Source organism: Oncorhynchus keta, chromosome 13 (assembly GCF_023373465.1).
Source record: "Oncorhynchus keta strain PuntledgeMale-10-30-2019 chromosome 13, Oket_V2, whole genome shotgun sequence".
NCBI lineage: Eukaryota > Metazoa > Chordata > Actinopteri > Salmoniformes > Salmonidae > Oncorhynchus > Oncorhynchus keta.
The window spans coordinates 32042580-32061043 of NC_068433.1; the positions used below are offsets into that span (position 1 = coordinate 32042580).

The 18464-nt window shown below is 40.2% G+C and overlaps 1 protein-coding gene across 2 annotated transcripts in view; it reads right to left on the reverse strand.

Annotated features, from left to right (window-relative positions):
* The window catches only part of LOC118392210 (myotubularin), a 60431-nt gene extending 42175 nt beyond the window's left edge, over positions 1-18256 (reverse strand). For both annotated transcript variants that reach the window (XM_035783944.2, XM_035783943.2), the window contains exons 1-4: positions 18139-18256; positions 12697-12797; positions 7487-7556; positions 3090-3184 (exon numbers count right to left, since the gene is read on the reverse strand). In XM_035783944.2, coding sequence (XP_035639837.1) covers positions 3090-3184; positions 7487-7556; positions 12697-12765 — 234 coding nt within the window. In that variant the 5' untranslated portion in view covers positions 12766-12797; positions 18139-18256. The remainder of the gene's footprint in view (positions 1-3089; positions 3185-7486; positions 7557-12696; positions 12798-18138) is intronic.
* Positions 18257-18464: the final 208 nt, after the last annotated feature.

Here is an 18464-nt window from a genome sequence, read left to right on the forward strand (position 1 = left end):
TTTCCCTTAGATCTGTGCCGCCCCTTTCTTTCAGCTATTTGGCATAAGCTAGCTAGCTAGCTAGCAAGAATAACAATGAATCATGGTGTATTTTCAGCTTTCTTGAACAAAAATAAATTAAATGATCAAGCACAACCAGAAGATGAGGACAATGACAGAGACGTTACCACGTGATCCACCTCTTCAGAAAAATACCGACATGTTTCTCGAGAGGGTTGGTTTGCGAATTCAAGTGGCTAAGGAGGGACAAAACTAGCAACAAAGGTCTGTTAGCACTATCGAAAGTGGGGCGAAATAGCAGCAAGGAAGACACATTTTGCTACTGGGTCCAGCAACCTAAAAACACTTGAGTCGTTGCTAAAACACAAGTTAAGCCAAAAGCACATCGGGGCAGGGGTTGGAGCAACATCACCAAGTCCATATTCGACAGGCAACAAGACGTGGCAGCCCAAGTCGGTCAACAGGCCAAGCTAACTGAGCTAGAATTTATTAAATTTAACACCACTTACTGCATTGCCAAAGAGATGGTTTTTACCAAATTCAGATGCATGTACTCTCCCGGAAAAGTAATAATAAAAATGATCAACCCAACATATGGAAATGAGTTGTCCCGCACAAACATGATTATAATTTGGCACCACAGCAAAGACTATCCGGGAAGAGGGTTAGTGCAATCAGTGTTCCTTGGGACGTTCCTGCCCTAACAGCAAGTTGATTCTAGATAAAAACAAAAATAATTAGTTATTGTGAGGAGACTAAACATGTATTTAATTATCCAAGTATCAGTTCATAGTTAGCAAGTTGCCTTGTTACAACATGTATATTATTACATAGTTTTGTATTATTATTATTATTATTTTCTGTTAGCTGAATGCAGTAATGAAGAAAAGTTTACAGTTGCACTTTTAAATACAATAAATGTTATGTTTTCATGACCAATATAAATATGTTTGCTGGTGCACTTTTGATTACAATAGGTTACATTTGTTTGTACAAAACGAATAACCTATGTAAATAGTATTCAAAAGCGCCACAAGCAAACCCATTTAACATAGGTCATTCGTTTTGGCCAAACAAATGTAATATACAAAAACAGAACACGGATAGGTTTGCTGTTGCACTTTTGAATACTATCAAATGTTTTGTTTTTGTATATTACATTTGTTTCTCCAAAACAAATAACTAACTATTGTAAATATCTTTGCTGTTGCACTTTTGAATACATCAATGTAACAACTGATGACAATTAAGAATGAAGTCATTTTTTTCTGGTGCTTCGAAATTGTCTGGTGCTCCTTATCTTTTGAAGTTAAGAGCACCAGTGCTATCAATTACAAAAGTTCATTTAGAGCCCTGCCTGTAGGCAATGTCCTCCCTGGGAGATAAATTCAATAGCCTAAATGGGAGGAAAGCAATCAAAAGGAATAAAGAAAGATAGTAGGGGAATATAGCTACCAACTTATAATTGACATATTTGGCCCATGTAGGGATTCACCTCAATATATTGTCCGTTGTTCGTTAATTGGAGTGGTGTTGACCTGTGTTAATGTCCTGGACCATAGGCAATACAATAATAACACATTCCAATGATCAGCAACAACAGTAATAATGTTCCTAGTATCATCCACTTGAGGGGCTATTCTCATCATTTTCTTATGCGGAGGGCAGAATCATAGGCTAGGCTGTGTGATGCGGCAGGTAAGCCTAGTGGTTAGAGCGTTGGACTTGTAACCGAAAGGTTGCAAGATCGAATCCCCAAGCTGACAAGGTAAAAATTGGTCATTCTGCCCCTGAACAAGGCAGTTAACCCACTGTTCCTAGGACGTCATTGAAAATAAGAATTTGTTCTTCAGAGACTTGCCTAGTTAAATAAAAGGTACAATAAAATAAAAGGATAGCATACCAGAATATTGAGCCAGTCATGATGGGGTTCCATCTGTCGACTCGTCCCCTTGTGTGTTGGTCTTAATGTGATTCTAAAATAAGTCCTGAGCTTCCTTGGCAGTGGAGAACATGTATGCCATGTTCTGGAATGTCAAGGCGAGTTTTTCCGGGTGTAGCTGGGATCTCACCTAATTGTAGGTTGCCCTCGTTTCAGAAGTTAGACACTCAGGTCTGGGTAGATAATAATCCTCTTCTCCTAATAGGTCAGAGCCCCCAATTCAGCTGCAAGGCGAACAATTCGCCGTTTGACTTGGATTCGTTCAATCATACAGAAAGAGTCGTTGCCAAGAAGACCCGTTTGGTGCGCAATGTTAATCACCGGCACGGGACCCAGCTTCACCTACTTGAACAGGTCATAGAAAACATTTCTCATGAAGGAAGTTGGGTTGCCCTCTTCCACACCAGTTTGTAGTCCTATGATCCACACATTGAATGTACGGGAATGATTTAAGTGATTCCGTTTTCTCTTTTAGGAAGTTGATTGCCTATTCTAGTTTAGCTCGCGCTAATCTTAGCTCGCGTTTCCAGGTCATGGAGTCTCACCTCTGTCGCATTGGCCGCGTTCTTCAGACTTTCCACTTTAGCTGGAAAGGTATCGACTTTAGAAGTGAACACGGCGAGTGAAGTCGAGGGCAGAGGTAATCTCCTCACAAACAATCTCTCGGATAGTAGTGGCCAGCTCTTTCTGTTGTCTGGTGTTGAGCCGCCATGTTCCCACAGGTGAATTGTGGGCGGACAGATTATGCCCCCTGCTGAAGCGAAATAGACCTGCGATTTCTTTTTCTTGTAATACAATGAACATTCCACACCTTAACATGGTGTTTACTAGTGAACACTTTTACTAAACAAGTCTGTTCATTTCTTGTAATTCTGCGAAAGAAAGCCACGCGTTTCAATGCATGCCACAGGAACCGGTGATTGTGGATTTCTCATATGATCTTTGATGTCTTGGTCAAACAGTTCAATGACAAGGAGTAGTTAAGTATATAGCAGTCATGTTATTTAGAGAGTTAGACTGACTGGGTGTTCTGATGCCTTCCATCTGTCTGCCACACAAGACGCAACCACCAGACAGATGTGTGTGTGTGTGTGTTTTGTCCCAGCGGTAGTCCCTGGGAGTGTGTACGCGTGTGTGTACTACTCACTGCGTCTGCACTCTTGAAGTACAGTCTGTAGTTAGTAATGAAGACTTTGCCTTTGACAGGTCCGCTGAATGGACATATGTACATTATGTCTTTGTCTTGGGGGGGAAGAGAGAAAACGAGCAATATAAGAATGACAAAGAATATACAATGCACACGTACCCACACAAACCATGATGTAAACACTACAGCAAGAAAAGAAAACCTTTTCAAAAGCTGTATTCAACCAGTCTTAAAATCATCCAAATCATCATAAATAACATTGGCAGAAGTGATCCCAGAGGGCGAGAGAGCGGAGATAGAGTAATGTTTATTGTTCATTTTTTGATTTCCCTTTAGTTTCTTGTCTATTTCACTTGCTTTGGCAATGTAAACATGTTTCCCGTGCCAATAAAGCCTTGAAGAGGAGAGACAAATTGAGAGAGCGATAGCGGCATTATAACTACTCTGGAACAATGCAAGTTGACACGGCTGGGAGAGTTGGTTCCATATTGAGCCTCTCCTGTGACAACCCCAACAGGAATCTCCTCCCTCCCACCTCTCGGGTTATATTTACAGTAAACACTTACACACCACGTTTTGGTGTGGGCGGTATACTGTATATACAGTGCATTCGGAAAGGGTTCAGAACCCTAGACTTCCACATTGTTATGTTACAGCCTTATTCTAAAATTGATGAAGTCGTTATTTTCCCCCTCAATCTACACACACACACAACCAACACCCCATAATGAAAAAACAATAACAGTTTAGAAATGTTAGAAAATGTATTAAAAATATTTCCCGAAATATCACATTTACATAAAGTATTCAGACCCTTTACGCAGTACTTTGTTGAAGCACATTTGGCAGCAATTACAGCCTTGAGTATGGGTATGATGTTACAAGCTTGGCACACCTGTATTTGGGTTGTTTCTCTCATTCTTCTCTGCAGATGCTCTCAAGCTCTGTCAGGTTGGATGGGGATCGTCACATCACAGCTATTTTCAGGTCTCTCCAGAGTTGTTTAATCGGTTTCAAGTCCGGGCTCTGGCTGGGCCACTCAAGGACATTCAGAGATTTGTCCCGAAGCCACTACTGCATTGTCTTGGCTATGTGCTTAGGGTTGTTATCCTGTTGGAAGGTGAACCTTCGCCCCAGTCTGAGGTCCTGAGTGCTCTGGAGTAGGTTTTCATCAAGGATCTCTGTACTTTGCTCCGTTCATCTTTCCCTTGATCCTGACTAGTCTCCCTGCCACTGAAAAATATCCCTACAGCATGATGCTGCCACCACCATGCTTCACTGTAGGGATGGTGCGGGGTTTCCTCCAGATGTGATACTTATTTTCCACCATAATTTGCAAATAAATTCATTTTAAAAAATCCTACAATGTGATTTTCTGGATTTATTTCTTCTCATTTTGTCTGTCATAGTTGAAGTGTATACCTATGATGAAAATTACAGGCCTCTCATCTTTTTAAGTGGGAGAATTTGCAAAATTGGTGGCTGACTAAATACTTTTTCCCCACTGTATGTAAGGTAAGTTTGACTTTTTTTATACATTTGCAAACATTTCTAAAAAACAGTTTTTGCTTTGTCATTATGGGTTATTGTGTGATGAGAATTTCTTTCTTATAAAATAATGTATAGTGCCAAGAAAAAGTACATGAACCCTTTGGAAATTATGGTGGAAAATTGCAAGATTGTTATAATATTTTATTGCACAGAATAGTGTATTCTGTTAACTACTGTGTGTGTGTTCTACTGAGGATGGGCCTCTGGGAGGAGATTTACAATGTCTTTTGGGTGATAAAACCTAAAGAGCACGAGTTAATGCTTCTGCTCTATACCGTATCAGGGAGAGATGGTTCCAGTTTGGAGTCGGAGGGCCAGACACTGGTCTCTACACAATGAAAATTGTTGACACAGCAGATACCTATAATACATAGCAGACAGTATCTTTCATACAGATCTTAACCTCGTGACCTATTCTATATATCCGTTGTTCGTCATGTAGGTTGAAAGGGGTGTATCTTGGCTATTTTGTCTCTGAGCTCTCAACGAATCATCTGAGCGAATCATCTGAGCGTGAATCGTCGACCAGCCATTATTATCGTAGAGCACTCAATCGATTCACTTTTTATATGTGAGTTGTATTCACTAGCGGTTCTGGGGACGGGCCAGGGGGGTGGGGGCAGTGCCCCTGTGACAATTTTCGCCTCCCTTGTGGTCCCCCTAAATGTGGAGTATGAAATCATTTTTACATAACTAATTTTTGCTATCGTTCTTTTTTTTTTTACATCCGTTTATTAGACCGTGGCAACGATGATGATTATGAACATGGTCTTTCGCCTGCAATGCAGTGAAGAAAACGATATGACAACAATAACGTCTAATGTAACTGGCCCCTCTAACAGTACAACTGGCCCCAGCTTGCCCCCCCAGTTGAAATGGTCTAGAACCGCCACTGGTTGTATTGACCTGCTCCCTAATAAGTGATTAAAGATTTAGTTGAAGTATAACTCTGACTTGTGTGATAATTGCTTTACTATCAAATGAGGAGAGACAAACTTAACCACCAAAAAAATACCTGGATTTCTGCATAAATTAGTCATAAAATTTGATCTGATCTTCATCTAGGTCACAACAGACAGTCTTCTTAAACTAATAACAAACAATTATACATTTTCATGTCTTTACACACCGTGTAAACATTCACAGTGCAGGGTGGAAAAAGTTTGTGATCTCTTGGATTTAATAACTGGTTTACCCTCCTTTGGCAGCAATAACATCAACCAAACATGTTCTGTAGTTGTGGATAAGACCTGCCCAACGGTCAGGAGGAACTTTGGACCATTCCTGTTTACAAAACTGCTTCAGTTCAGCAATATTCTTGGGATGTCTGGTGTGAACTGCTTTCGAGGTCAAGCCACAACTTTTCTAATCGGGTTAAGGTCAGGACTCTGACTGGGCCACCCCAGAAGGGGTATTTTCTTCTGTTGAAGCCATTCTGTTGATTTACTTCTCTGTTTTGGGTCGTTGTCCTATTGCGTCACCAAACTTCATTTGAGTTTCAATTGGCAGACATATCAAGACATTTTGCAGGAGAATGTTAGGCTAAACTTCCAAACAACTCAACTGTAGTTTCATCTGTCCACAGAATATTTTGCCAGTTGCGCTGTGGAACATCCAGGTACACTTTTGCCAACTTTTTTTGGACAGCAGAGGCTTCTTCCGTGGTGTCCTCCCATGAACACCATTCTTGTTTAGTGTTTCACATATCGTAGACTCGTCAACAGAGATGTTTGCATGTTACAGATATTTCTGTAAGTCTTTAGCTGACATTCTAGGTTTCTTCTTAACCTCACTGAGCATTCTGCGTTGTGCTCTTGCAGTCATCTTTGCAGGACTGCTACTCCTAGGGAGAGTAACAACAGTGCTGAACTTTCTCCATTTATAGACAATGTCTTACTGTGGACTGATGATCAAGACTTTGAGATATTTTTGTAACCGTTTCCAGCTTTATGCAAGTCAACAATTCTTAATCTTAGGTCTTCTGTGATCTCTTTTGTTTGAGGCATGGTTCACATCATGCAATGCTTCTAGTGAATAGCAAACCCAAATTTCTTGAGTGTTTTTTTATAGGGCAGAGCAGCTCTAAACAACCTCTCCAATGTCATTTCATTGATTGGAGTCAGGAGTCCGCTAACGTGGAGTCCAATTAGCTTTTGGAGAAGTCATTAGCCTAGGGGTTCACATACCTTTTCCAACCTACACTGTGAATGTTTGTTTAAATGATGTATTCAATACAGACAAGGAAATACAATAATGTATGTGTTATTAGTTTAAGCACACTGTTTGTCTGTTGTGACTTAGATGAAGATCAGATCAAATTTGATGACCAATTTAAGGGTTGACATACATTATACAACAGCAAGAAAAAAAGTATCAATTTTAGAGTAAGGCTGTAACGTAACAAAATGTGGAAAAAGTCGAGGGGTCTGAATACTTTCCGAATGCACTGTAAGTATTCTAAGACACCAACTACTGCAGCTGAATGATGTCACCAAATTTCAAGGCTAGAGAAAAAAAAACACAAGTTCTTCCTGTTATGAGAAGTTCCTCTAAGACAGCTAGAGAAAGGTTACAAGGCTAAATACAGATCACATTCAAGAAATCCTATATGATGTAACCATCTATGGAATCTGAAACTAACCACTAGTGAGAGTTGCTGTCATGAGAGGTTCCTTTGAGACAGAGAGCGAATCTCAATAATATTTCCTCAATTCTTTATTTCTTCCCTCTCAAAGCACATTGGAGCAGAAGATCTGAGGCTCCTCCAATACATTTTGAGGAGCGAGGATGCACGCAATCAAGGAAATACAATTGAGATTCACCCAGAAACAGTTTAGAAAACTCACCTATGACTCTCTCCTCTCCGGGCAGTAGGGTGACTGCCAGTGGTTCCATCTTCAGACTCTCTCTGGATGCCTGCCATCAAAACAGACAGTGGAACATTAATAGGGCTCACACACACACACACACACACACACACACCTCCTTAAAGAGAAAGATACATACGGCATTTACTTCCTTCTTTGTTCAAAATACACAGGTTAAGACAAGAGGATTCCAATATCTCAACTCAGTGTGCCACCAAGGCATTATCAATAAACCGTCACAATACGATGCAGAGCTCTATCAGAGTTATACAGCTTGACATCTGCAAGTTCTCGTTCTGGTAAAGTTGTCAATCGGACTACTGTCGTCACCACTATAGATGGCAAGCAAATCAAACAATATTTGGATATAGCCATTTAGTTTATCCCCGGAGAGTTAGCACGTTAACTAGCCATATTGACGTGATCTGTTATTAGCTAGCTAGCCAATTTGACATGGTCCATCAATTAAGGCTGAACCCATTTAGATTGTTTGGTCGATAGGCTGTTGGTTGACAGAATTTTTTTTAGCAGAGCAGAAGCAAAAAACATGACACTTGTCTGATTCGCATCTGTCTGAGGGGACTAATCAATTGTGGAGGCCATGGGGGCGACACAGTCCATCACTTTAAGACACGTGCTACTGAAATTGTATGTGGTTATATCTCATAGGAACAATGGCGCAACACGAATACAAATTATATTTTATAACAAAAAGAGATTTCTACCGCATTGGATAGCAGCCCCTGTCCTGAAACACACCAGTGCGCTGTTGAATTGGCTTTTCCTAGACCATTTCGCTGTGTGCAAAACAGCTAAATTAACCAGAATATTGGCGACAGCAGCAGCGTTAGGAGACGAGAAAACAGCCCTTGCCATAAATTGTCTGAGAAAAGTGAGGAGAGGAAACCTCAACTTAATTAGGTCTATAATCAATAGCCTACATGTTAAATGCCCCTTGAGTTTTTCCACATTTTGTTAAGATACAGCCTTAATGTAAAAGTTGTGAACAAATTAACAACAGACTTTCACATGCTTATAGAGAAGGGCACTCAACATGTACTGCACTGACACAAATGACTGATGATTGGTTGAAAGAAATTGTTAAGAAGATTGTCGAACTGTACTGTTAGATTTTAGTGCAGCCTTTGATATTGACCATAACCGGTTGTTGGAGAAAAAAGAAAACTTGTATTATGGCTTTTCAACTTCTGGCATAGTGGATTCAGCGCTATCTATCAAATATAACTCAAATGGTTTCCTTTAATAGAAGCTTGTCTTATGTCAAATGTAAAGTTTGGTGTACCACAGGGCAGCTCTCTGGGCCCTCTACTCTTTTGTATTTTTACCAATGACGTGCCACTGGCATTAAACAAAGCATGTGTGTCCATGTATGCTGATGACTCAACCATAAACACATCAGCAACCACAGCTAATGAAGTCAAACTCTTAGTAAAGAATTGGTCAGTTATAGAATGGGTGGCCAGTAATAAACTGGTCCTGAATAGCTAAAAGCCTGATTCACTCAGTCTCCTCTGAACAGTTGCTGTTGAGATGTGTCTGTTACTTGAACTCTGAAGCATTTATTTAGGCTGCAATTTCTGAGGCTGGTATATCTAATGAACTTATCCTCTGCAGCAGAGGTAACTCTGGGTCTTCCATTCCTATAGCGGTCATCATGAGAGCCAGTTTCATCATAGCGCTTGATGGTTTTTGCGACTGCACTTGAAGAGACTTTCAAAGTTCTTGAAATGTTCTGGATAGACTGACCTTCATGTCTTAAAGTAATGATGGACTGTGGTTTCTCTTTGCTTATTTGAGCCGTTCTTGCCATAATATAGACTTGGTCTTTTACCAAATAGGGCTATCTTCTGTATACCACCCCTACCTTGTCACAACACAATTGGCTCAAACACATTAAGTGTTAAGAAATTCCACAAATGTCCAGAAAAGGCACAAATGTTAAAGGGAACGCATTCCAGGTGACTACCACATGAAGCTGGTTGAGAGAATAACAAGCGTACCTAAAGCTATATTTGGAGTTGTTTAATACTTTTTTGGTTACTACATGATTCCATGTGTGATTTCATAGTTTTGATGTCTTCACTATTATTCTACAATGAAAAAAATTGTACTTGTAAAGAAAAACCCTGGAATAAGCAGGTGTCCAAACTTTTGACTGGTACTGTACGCAGTAGGCAATGTATTGTATAACAATCATTCTAATTCCTTTTGGGGGGCTTGGGCTCCTAAGCCGATTGTGTATGCATAGGCTCTAATATGTCTATGGGTGTTTTTGAATCAATAATCACCTTAGGAAGTGCTGTCCATATCGTTATGTTAGGCTTTGAAGCTAAATCCACATTGACCATGTTTTACACTCAGCTTCAACCTGCTGTTGAACTTTCTTCAAGTTGATCATCACAGTGAGGTGAGCTTTAAAAGCAACATACTGTTTTGATGTGTTTTGTGATTGTACTTGCATTGATGCCCGAGTGGTTAGAGGGACAATAGAGCCCAGAGTACCAGGCCATTAGTGACCTGATGGTTGTTAGCAAATTGGGTAATACCAAAGTAAGTCCAAAGTGCATAAAAAGGAGATTACCTTGACCTAACGGTGATGTGGAATTTTACTGTGGCCATGACTCATGACTGCCGGGTGTGGCGGTAATATGGTCACCGCAACAGCCTTAGTCCTGAACATCTCTGAAACTAAGGGCATTGTATTTGGTACAAATCATTCACTACGTTCTAGACCCCAGCTGAATCTGGTAATAAATGGTGTGGCTGTTGAACAACTTGAGGAGTCTAAATGACTTGGTGTTACCTTAGATTGTAAACTGTCATGTTCAAAACATATAGATTCAATGGATGTAAAGATGGGGAGAAGTATGTCCGTAATAAAGAGATGCTCTGCTTTTTTGACATCACATTCCACAAAGCAAGTCCCACTGCCCCTGGTTTTATTACACCTGGACTCCAGCCCAGTTATATGGTCAAGTGCTGAAAAGATGGACATAGGCAAATTACACTTGTCGCAGAAAGAAGCAGCACAGGTGGACCTTCGATGTACACAGAGGGCTAATATTAAGAACATGCATGTCAATCTCTCCTGGCTCAAAGTGGAGGAGAGATTGACTGCATCACTACTTGTCTTTGTGAGAGGTATTGACTTGTTGAAAGCACCGAACTGTCTGTTCAAACAGCTAACACACAGCTCAGACACCCATATAGTACATACCACTACAAGACATGCCACCAGGGGTCTCTTCTCAGTCCCCAAGTCCAGAAGAGAGGCTGGGAAACGCACAGCACTACAGAGCCATGACTACATGGAACTCTTACACATCACTTAACTCAAGCTAGCAGTACAATCAGATTAAAAAAAAACATTTCACAGTACAACGCACACTGTGAAGACACACACACTACAAAACACACATTTTGTAATATTGTATTGTTTTAATATTGTAAATGTTTAATAAAGGAGCTGTGCAAATTTGCACAATGTCTTGTATGATGTATATGCACAATGTCTTGTATGATGTATTGTATTATTATGATGTAGCCTATTGTTTTATTATGATGTATTGTTTTATTATGACGTCGGCTATTATTTTATGATGTATTGTATTATTATGATGTAGCCTATTGTTTTATTATGATGTATTGTTTTATTATGATGTCGGCTATTATTTTATGATGATGTATTGTATTATTATGATGTAGCCTATTGTTTTATTATGATGTATTGTTTTATTATGATGTCGGCTATTATTTTATGATGATGTATTGTATTATTATGATGTAGCCTATTGTATTATTATGATGTCGGCTATATTTTATGATGATGTATTGTATTATTATGATGTAGCCTATTGTTTTATTATGATGTATTGTATTATGATGTAGGCTATTGTTTTATGATGTATTGTATTATTATGATGTAGCCTACTGTTTTATTATGATGCATTGTATTATTTATGATGTAGTCTACTGTTATATTATGATGTGTTGTTTTGTTCCTGTTTGGACCGCAGGAAGAGTAACAGCTAACAAAACACTAAATCTTCAGGGATGTACTGTATGCGAGAGAGAGGGAGAGAAAGAGAATGAGGCTACTGTTTAGCATGTGTACATCCGCATGCGCAAGAGTGTGTGTGTGTGTGTGTGTGTGTGTGTGTGTGTGAGAGAGAAAGTGTTTGTGTGTCTAGCAAGGGGCACTGTTTCCTTTGGCGTCTAGCCTCCCTAGGTCTCGACAAAGCCACACTTGTGTCCATAGTACTGTACCTAGCCGTCATTTGTTTTGCATGGAAAACCCTCAACAGTCAATGCTATAAGAGCACTGTTTTTATTGGCCCGCCACTCGAGGACTTCCTGATTCGAGAGCCAATAGGAATGAGTACAGACAGAGGGTGTCTGTATTGACAAAAACTCTATACCGTGTACACTATCCTGGAAGGCCGAAGGAACGTTTAAAAAGAATTTGACCCAACTGACACATGATCTAAAAAAAAACTATGTGCAATAAATTGCTTTCATGCTGGCTGCCGGAACTGTACAGACAGAGTTCCTACATAAGAGCTTTCAACACAGCCGTGAGTAAGACAGCACTACTGCCTATGGATGTTAGGTAGAGCCACCATAACTTATTAATGACAGAAGAGTGTAAGTAGCTAGTAACAGCAGCAACCTAGGAAATGCATGGTTAAAAAGTTTGGTCACTGACTTGAGATTGCAGATGGATAAAAAAAAAATTAAAAATCCCCCTCATCTATCTACACACAATACCCCATAATGATAAAGCGAAAATAGTTTAAGAAATTTTTGCAAAGAAAACTTGTGGGGCCAAATAAAATACCCGGTGGCCCACACTACTGGGGATTCCTGGTGTAGAGGGATGTGTGAATGCATACAAGTATGTAAGTGAGAGAGATGAGAGTTTGCATGTATTAGTGTGGACTGGCACCATCATCTTCCCTGCTCAGCCTAACCGCTGAAACAGCTTATTAGATGTGGTCGGTAGTACGGTATCAGTAGAGCTAATAATATATGCTGCAAACCACCAAAAAAAATAGAACAGAGAGAGAGAGTTTGAGAAATAACATGCGAGTATAGAGAGCTCTTTGAATTCAAATAGAGAAAGACAGAGAGAAGGGAAAGAGAAGCGAGGAATAGAGCGAGATCCTTACATTCTGACTAGAGCTGTTCTCCAGGGGGTTATTTGAGCGGTTGTAGACTGGTATTGATGCAGAGGCCATGACTCTACAGGGGAGTGCTTCTTCCACTGACTCTACAGGAGGAGAGAAGATAGAAGGAGAGGAGAGAGGTCAGAGAACAAAACATAAGATATCAATATTGATTAATAAAGTCATTGGGACTGTTTCCACTCATGGTTATCCCCAAAAAGTAGAACCACATTAGAGGTCTTCACAGATCCACCTGTACCCAAATACCCGAGACCCGATCCAGGACCAGAGAGGGTCCGGATTCAGAATTCTAAATGTCACATTTCTGGGTTGGATATGATTGTTACGGGTCTCAGGTACGTGTAATTCTAACTGACTTGTCAGGAGGGGCCTGTACAAATCCGAATGCAGCAGAGTTGCAGCAGAGAGAGAACATTTATGATTTATGCTGCTGCTCTTGCTTTTCACGAGAGATGAGCGTGGCGCATGTAACTTGTTGTTGGCCAATCATAAGTCATCAAAGAGGCAATAGGCTACAGTATATACTATAGAGCTTCGCAGTGTGTGGCAAAAGTTAGGAGATAAATAAATCAACGGAAGATGGAAATTAAAATTACAGAATTAAAAAAGGCAGGTCCTTTCCTGTTTCAGCATGACAATTCCCCCGTGCACAAAGTGAGGTCCATACAGAAATGGTTTGTCAAGATTGGTGTGGAACAACTTGACTGGCCTGTACAGAGCCTTGACCTCAACCCCATCTAACACATTCGGAATGAATTGGAACGCCGACTGTGAGCCAGGTCTAATCGCCCAACATATCAGTCCCCGACCTCACTTATGTTCTTGTTGCTGAATGGAAGCAAGTCCCCGCAGCAATGTTCCAACATCTAGTGGAAAGCCTTTCCAGAAGAATGGAGGCTGTTATAGCCGCAAAGGGGGGGACAAACCCCATATTAATGCCCATAATGAGATGTATCTACAACAATGTTTAATGCCTACTTTGCAGACAACAATTAATTGGGAAGGTGTTTCAGAACAGCCTCAATTCATTGGGGCATGGATTCTATAAAATGTCGAAAGCATTCCACATGGATGCTGGCCCATGCAGACTCCAATGCTTCCCACAGTTATGGCAAGATGGCTGGATGACCTTTGGGTGGTGGACCATTCTTGATAGACATGGGAATCTGTTGAGCGTGAAAAACCCATCAGCGTTGCAGCTCTTGACACACACAAACAGTTGCGCCTGCCACCTGAATGTACTTAAATCTGGTCAGTCTGTCATGGAAAGTGTTCAGTACAGGTGTTTCTGATGTTTGCACACTCAGTGTATATCAACACACACAGCTATGAATCAAGCTGAGGTATATTTTTTAAAAACACACACGGATGTGCAGTTATTCAAATATCCGAACGAACGTTTGTTTTCAGAAACTTGTGTGGGTTTTACATTTTGGCCCGAGAAATAGGCCTATTTTAATCTGATTTTAACACGGAAATACTTTTTCCGACATTAAATTAAAATATCCATGTGGTATTGTTACATACAATAATTTTTTCAGGAACAACATGGCGCTTAGGTGGTAGGCGTAGCCATGAGCATGGTCAATGATGCGGTCGCTGTCCGAAAATTTAGAGGCCCTCCTGTTGGCTGCAGTGACAAAATGTAGCCGTTTTAAAGCAAATTTCCTGCAATTCTACATATTCTGCTAAGGCTGAAAGAAAAATGTTAAATTATTCATTGAATAAAAAACGTTTTAATGTAGTTATGACGTGCATGGTGCAAACCACAATAAAACATACTGAACAAAGAGAGTTAGCGATATATGGAGAAAGTGAGAGGTAGCTTATTGTTTATGTTGGCCAATCAAAGCAGCTCAATGCAATGCAATAAAATTGCATAATACATTTTTTAATTTTTTATTAGAAGTAGGCTAAAACAAGCAACCAACAGGTAGGCTGTTTTATCTGAATGAGGTTGGGGAGAAAGTGCAGCATGTGGCCTCAATTAGCCTAGCTAGCGAGCTTAGCTAGCCTCTACAAGATCGGTGGGTGCCCCGAGGGACGGTTGAGCTAACGCGATGAGGTTGTAAGTAACAAGAACATTTCCCAGGACATAGACATATCTTATATTGGCAGAAAGCTTAAATTCGTGTTAATCTAACTGCACTGTCCAATTTACAGTAGCTATTAGTGAAATAATACAATGCTATTGTTTGAGGAGAGTGCATTATAATGAACATGAAAAGTTATTAATACATTTTTTGGCACATTTGGGCAGTATTGATTCGTCTTTTTTCACAGAAATGCAATGGTTCATTGCGCATACACTGCTGCCACCTAGTGACCAGAATCTGAATTGCACCTGGGCTGGAATAATACATTATGGCATTTCTCTAGCATACAAAGAAAAAACATGCCATTTTTTTGTACTGTGTTATATTTTCGTACATTAATTTCACATTTCCACAAACTTCAAAGTGTTTCCTTTCAAATGATATCAAGAATATACATATCCTTGCTTCAGGTCCTGAAATACAGGCAGTTAGATTTGTGCATGTCATTTTAGACGAAAATGGAAAAAAAACTGGCGGATCCTTAACTAGCTTCTAGCCTACTCCAGTCAAGACAGTCATTGTTATATTGGATGATAAATAACATTGTGGATGCAACAAATTAGCTAGCCTTGGCTGTAGCAGAGTTGCCTTGGATATCTGATATCCAACAAAAATGTATGATACTATTCATATGGTGAAATTATTTCAAACCCCTACCCTAACACACACACACACACACACACTACACCACACAAATCAAACCGCTCATCTCAAGGAGCAGCTATTACAGTTTGAAGTAGTGACCACTTGAGTTATATTTAGCATCATATAGCCTAGTTCAGCCTGGTTTACTCCAGCACCGGAATATCAACCAACGGTTGGTTGATGTCAGTTTAACAGGGCAATCCGGGATTCGAAAAATGAACACAGCAGTCAACCCCGACACCTTTTTGGTAAACAGCTGAGGGATGAGGAAATGTAGGTCTAACCACTGTCAAATTCATATGGATGCAAGGACAGACCATCCATGAGAACAAACTGTTCGTTTTAACCATGTTTTGAAACTAAACCGTGTTTGTTTATTATATTGTTTAGCAGCAATGGAGTAAAACATTTTTTTAAATTGAACCTTTATTTAACTAGTTAAGTCAGTTAAGAACAAATTATTATTTACAACAACGGCCTACACCGGCCAAACCTGAACGACGCTGTGCCAATTGTGTTCCGCCCTATGGGACTCCCAATCACATCCGGTTGTGATACAGCTTATATTTTGGGGGTCAGGTGAGCTAAGCTCATGAGGCATTTACAGGGTACATTCTTCAATGGATAGGCCTATATATCACTGATTTAAAAGTCAAAGTTTGGATTGTCCCTCTAAATGCTAAAGGTATAAGTCTTGACAATAATTTCATTTAAAGTGCCAGTCTCTATAGCTGATATAGCAACATCGGGTCACATCAACATACTGTACCAATGAGGTAGTGCTACACTGCGTCGAGACAAAGAGCATCGCTATTTAAAACGTTTGACACACACCCGCCAGACACACACAAACACAGACAAATATATACACTGAACAAAAATATAAACGCAACATGTAAAGTGCTGGTCCCATGAACTGAAATAAGATCTCAAATGTTCCACACGCACAGAAAGCTATCAAATGTTGTGCCCAAATGTGTTATTATCCCTGCTAGTGGCATATTAAGAAGCTGATTAAACAGCATAATCATTACACAGGTGTACCTTGTGCTGGGGACAATAAAAGGTCACTAAAATGTGCAGTTCTCTCATTTCCTCCAGAGTTGTTTCCAGAGAATTTTATGTTAATTTCTCAACCATAAGCCGCATCCAACATCGTTTTAAAGAATATGTCAGCATGTCCAACCGGCCTCACAACCGCAGACCACGTGTAACCATGCCAGGCCACAATTTCCACATCTAGCTGCTTCACCTGCAGGATCGTCAGAGGAGGGAAGGGGTGGTGGTGCTGAGGAGTATTTCTGTCTGTAATAAAGCCCTTTTGAGGGGAAAAACTCATTCTGATTGGTTAGGGCCTAATGAATTTAGGGCCTAATGAATTTAGTGATTTCCTTATATGAACTGTATCTGAGCAACATATTTGAAATGGTTGCATTTATATTTTTGTTCAGAATATTTGACAAGTGACCACTGCCTGGGTGGGAGGCAGTGGGAGACAAGGGGGCTGCCCTAGCTAAGCAAGCCTCATCATACAGTACATTACTACAAACTACTCTTATCTATTCAATCCATCACACAAACACAGAGACAGACAGAGACATACACAGAAACAGACCTCCCCCCAAAAGGGCTAAATCAATACCTGCATTGTTGTTGATATTATCATACTGTAGGCTGATGCTGCAAGTGGGTCAAACACTGGTTTACATCCAAAATAGCACCATATACCCTACATAGTGCACTACTTTTGACCAGAGTATGGACCCTGGTCAAACTTAGCGCTCCATATAGAGAATAGGATGCCATTTGGGTCAAGCATTCTGTCCTATATTCTGGTTACCTCTTTTGGATGAATGCAATATTAAAAACCATTTGGATACATTTATGTGCTAAAAAATATCCACACGAGGTCTGTAACGTTAATGATTCAATAATGTTCCTTTCGAGCTCTGAGATTTTTAATCACGATGACTTTCATGGTCGATGCTAATATGATACAATGCATGACAGACAACCTCCCCACTTTCCATTTGTGTCAGTGTGAGTGGCAAATACTGTAGCAACAAAGTAGCACTAGCACGGGACTGTCACAAGTGAAGTCAGACTTTCAATGCAGAAATATGGGAAACGAATAGTGTTTTGAATTGAAACCATATCACGCTAACGTTACTCATCTCGGGAACGTTTTGTATTCTAACTGACTTTACTTGTAATTCCTGCTTGCTGACTAGCCCGATCCCCCCCAAAATCAAGTGAGGTGAAGGAGAAATGGAATGCAAAACTAGCTTCAATGTTGCGCTGAAAGAAAATAAAAAACGTTCTGCTTCAATACTAGACATTACGGCTCAAATAACATTGTAAACACAAAAAATAACCACCAACTGAAAGCAATGTTTCATAAATAAAGGCTTCAAACACACGATAAGACAACTTTTACAACTTTGCCCCCCATTCCAGCAAGAGCGCAAAGCCAAAACTGGAGCCAGTGCATCACATCCATAGAATGAGCTCGCGAGCATCGACCAGGAAATAGCGAAGGCCCAACACAAACCAACAGCTACTTTAGAACACAACGGCGAACGTTTCTCTCGTCTCAGCACAACATAACATCAACCAACAGCTGCCGAAAAGCCCACCCAATTTATTCGCCGCGGTATTTTTTATCGTAATTTGTATTACTTACACACAAACTGCAATTCTCCGTTCCTGGATTTGTCAGTCTGTTTTGCACCGCTCTCTCAGGAATAACTTCACCCAGAGTCACGTGCGTAGCTGTCATGACGCGGATTGGACGATTGTCAAATTGGACCCTGCTAAGACTTTCGGGATTTGTAGGCTATCACTGGTTTGTACTTTGTAAATATATTTCCAGCTATAACGGTTTATGAATATTTTTTTAACACGGCATGTAGATTCAGTTTGTATTCATGTGTTTATTGGTATGGGGTAGGCCGTCATTGTAAATAACCATTTGTTCTTAACTGACTTGCCTAGTTAAAAAAAGGTAAA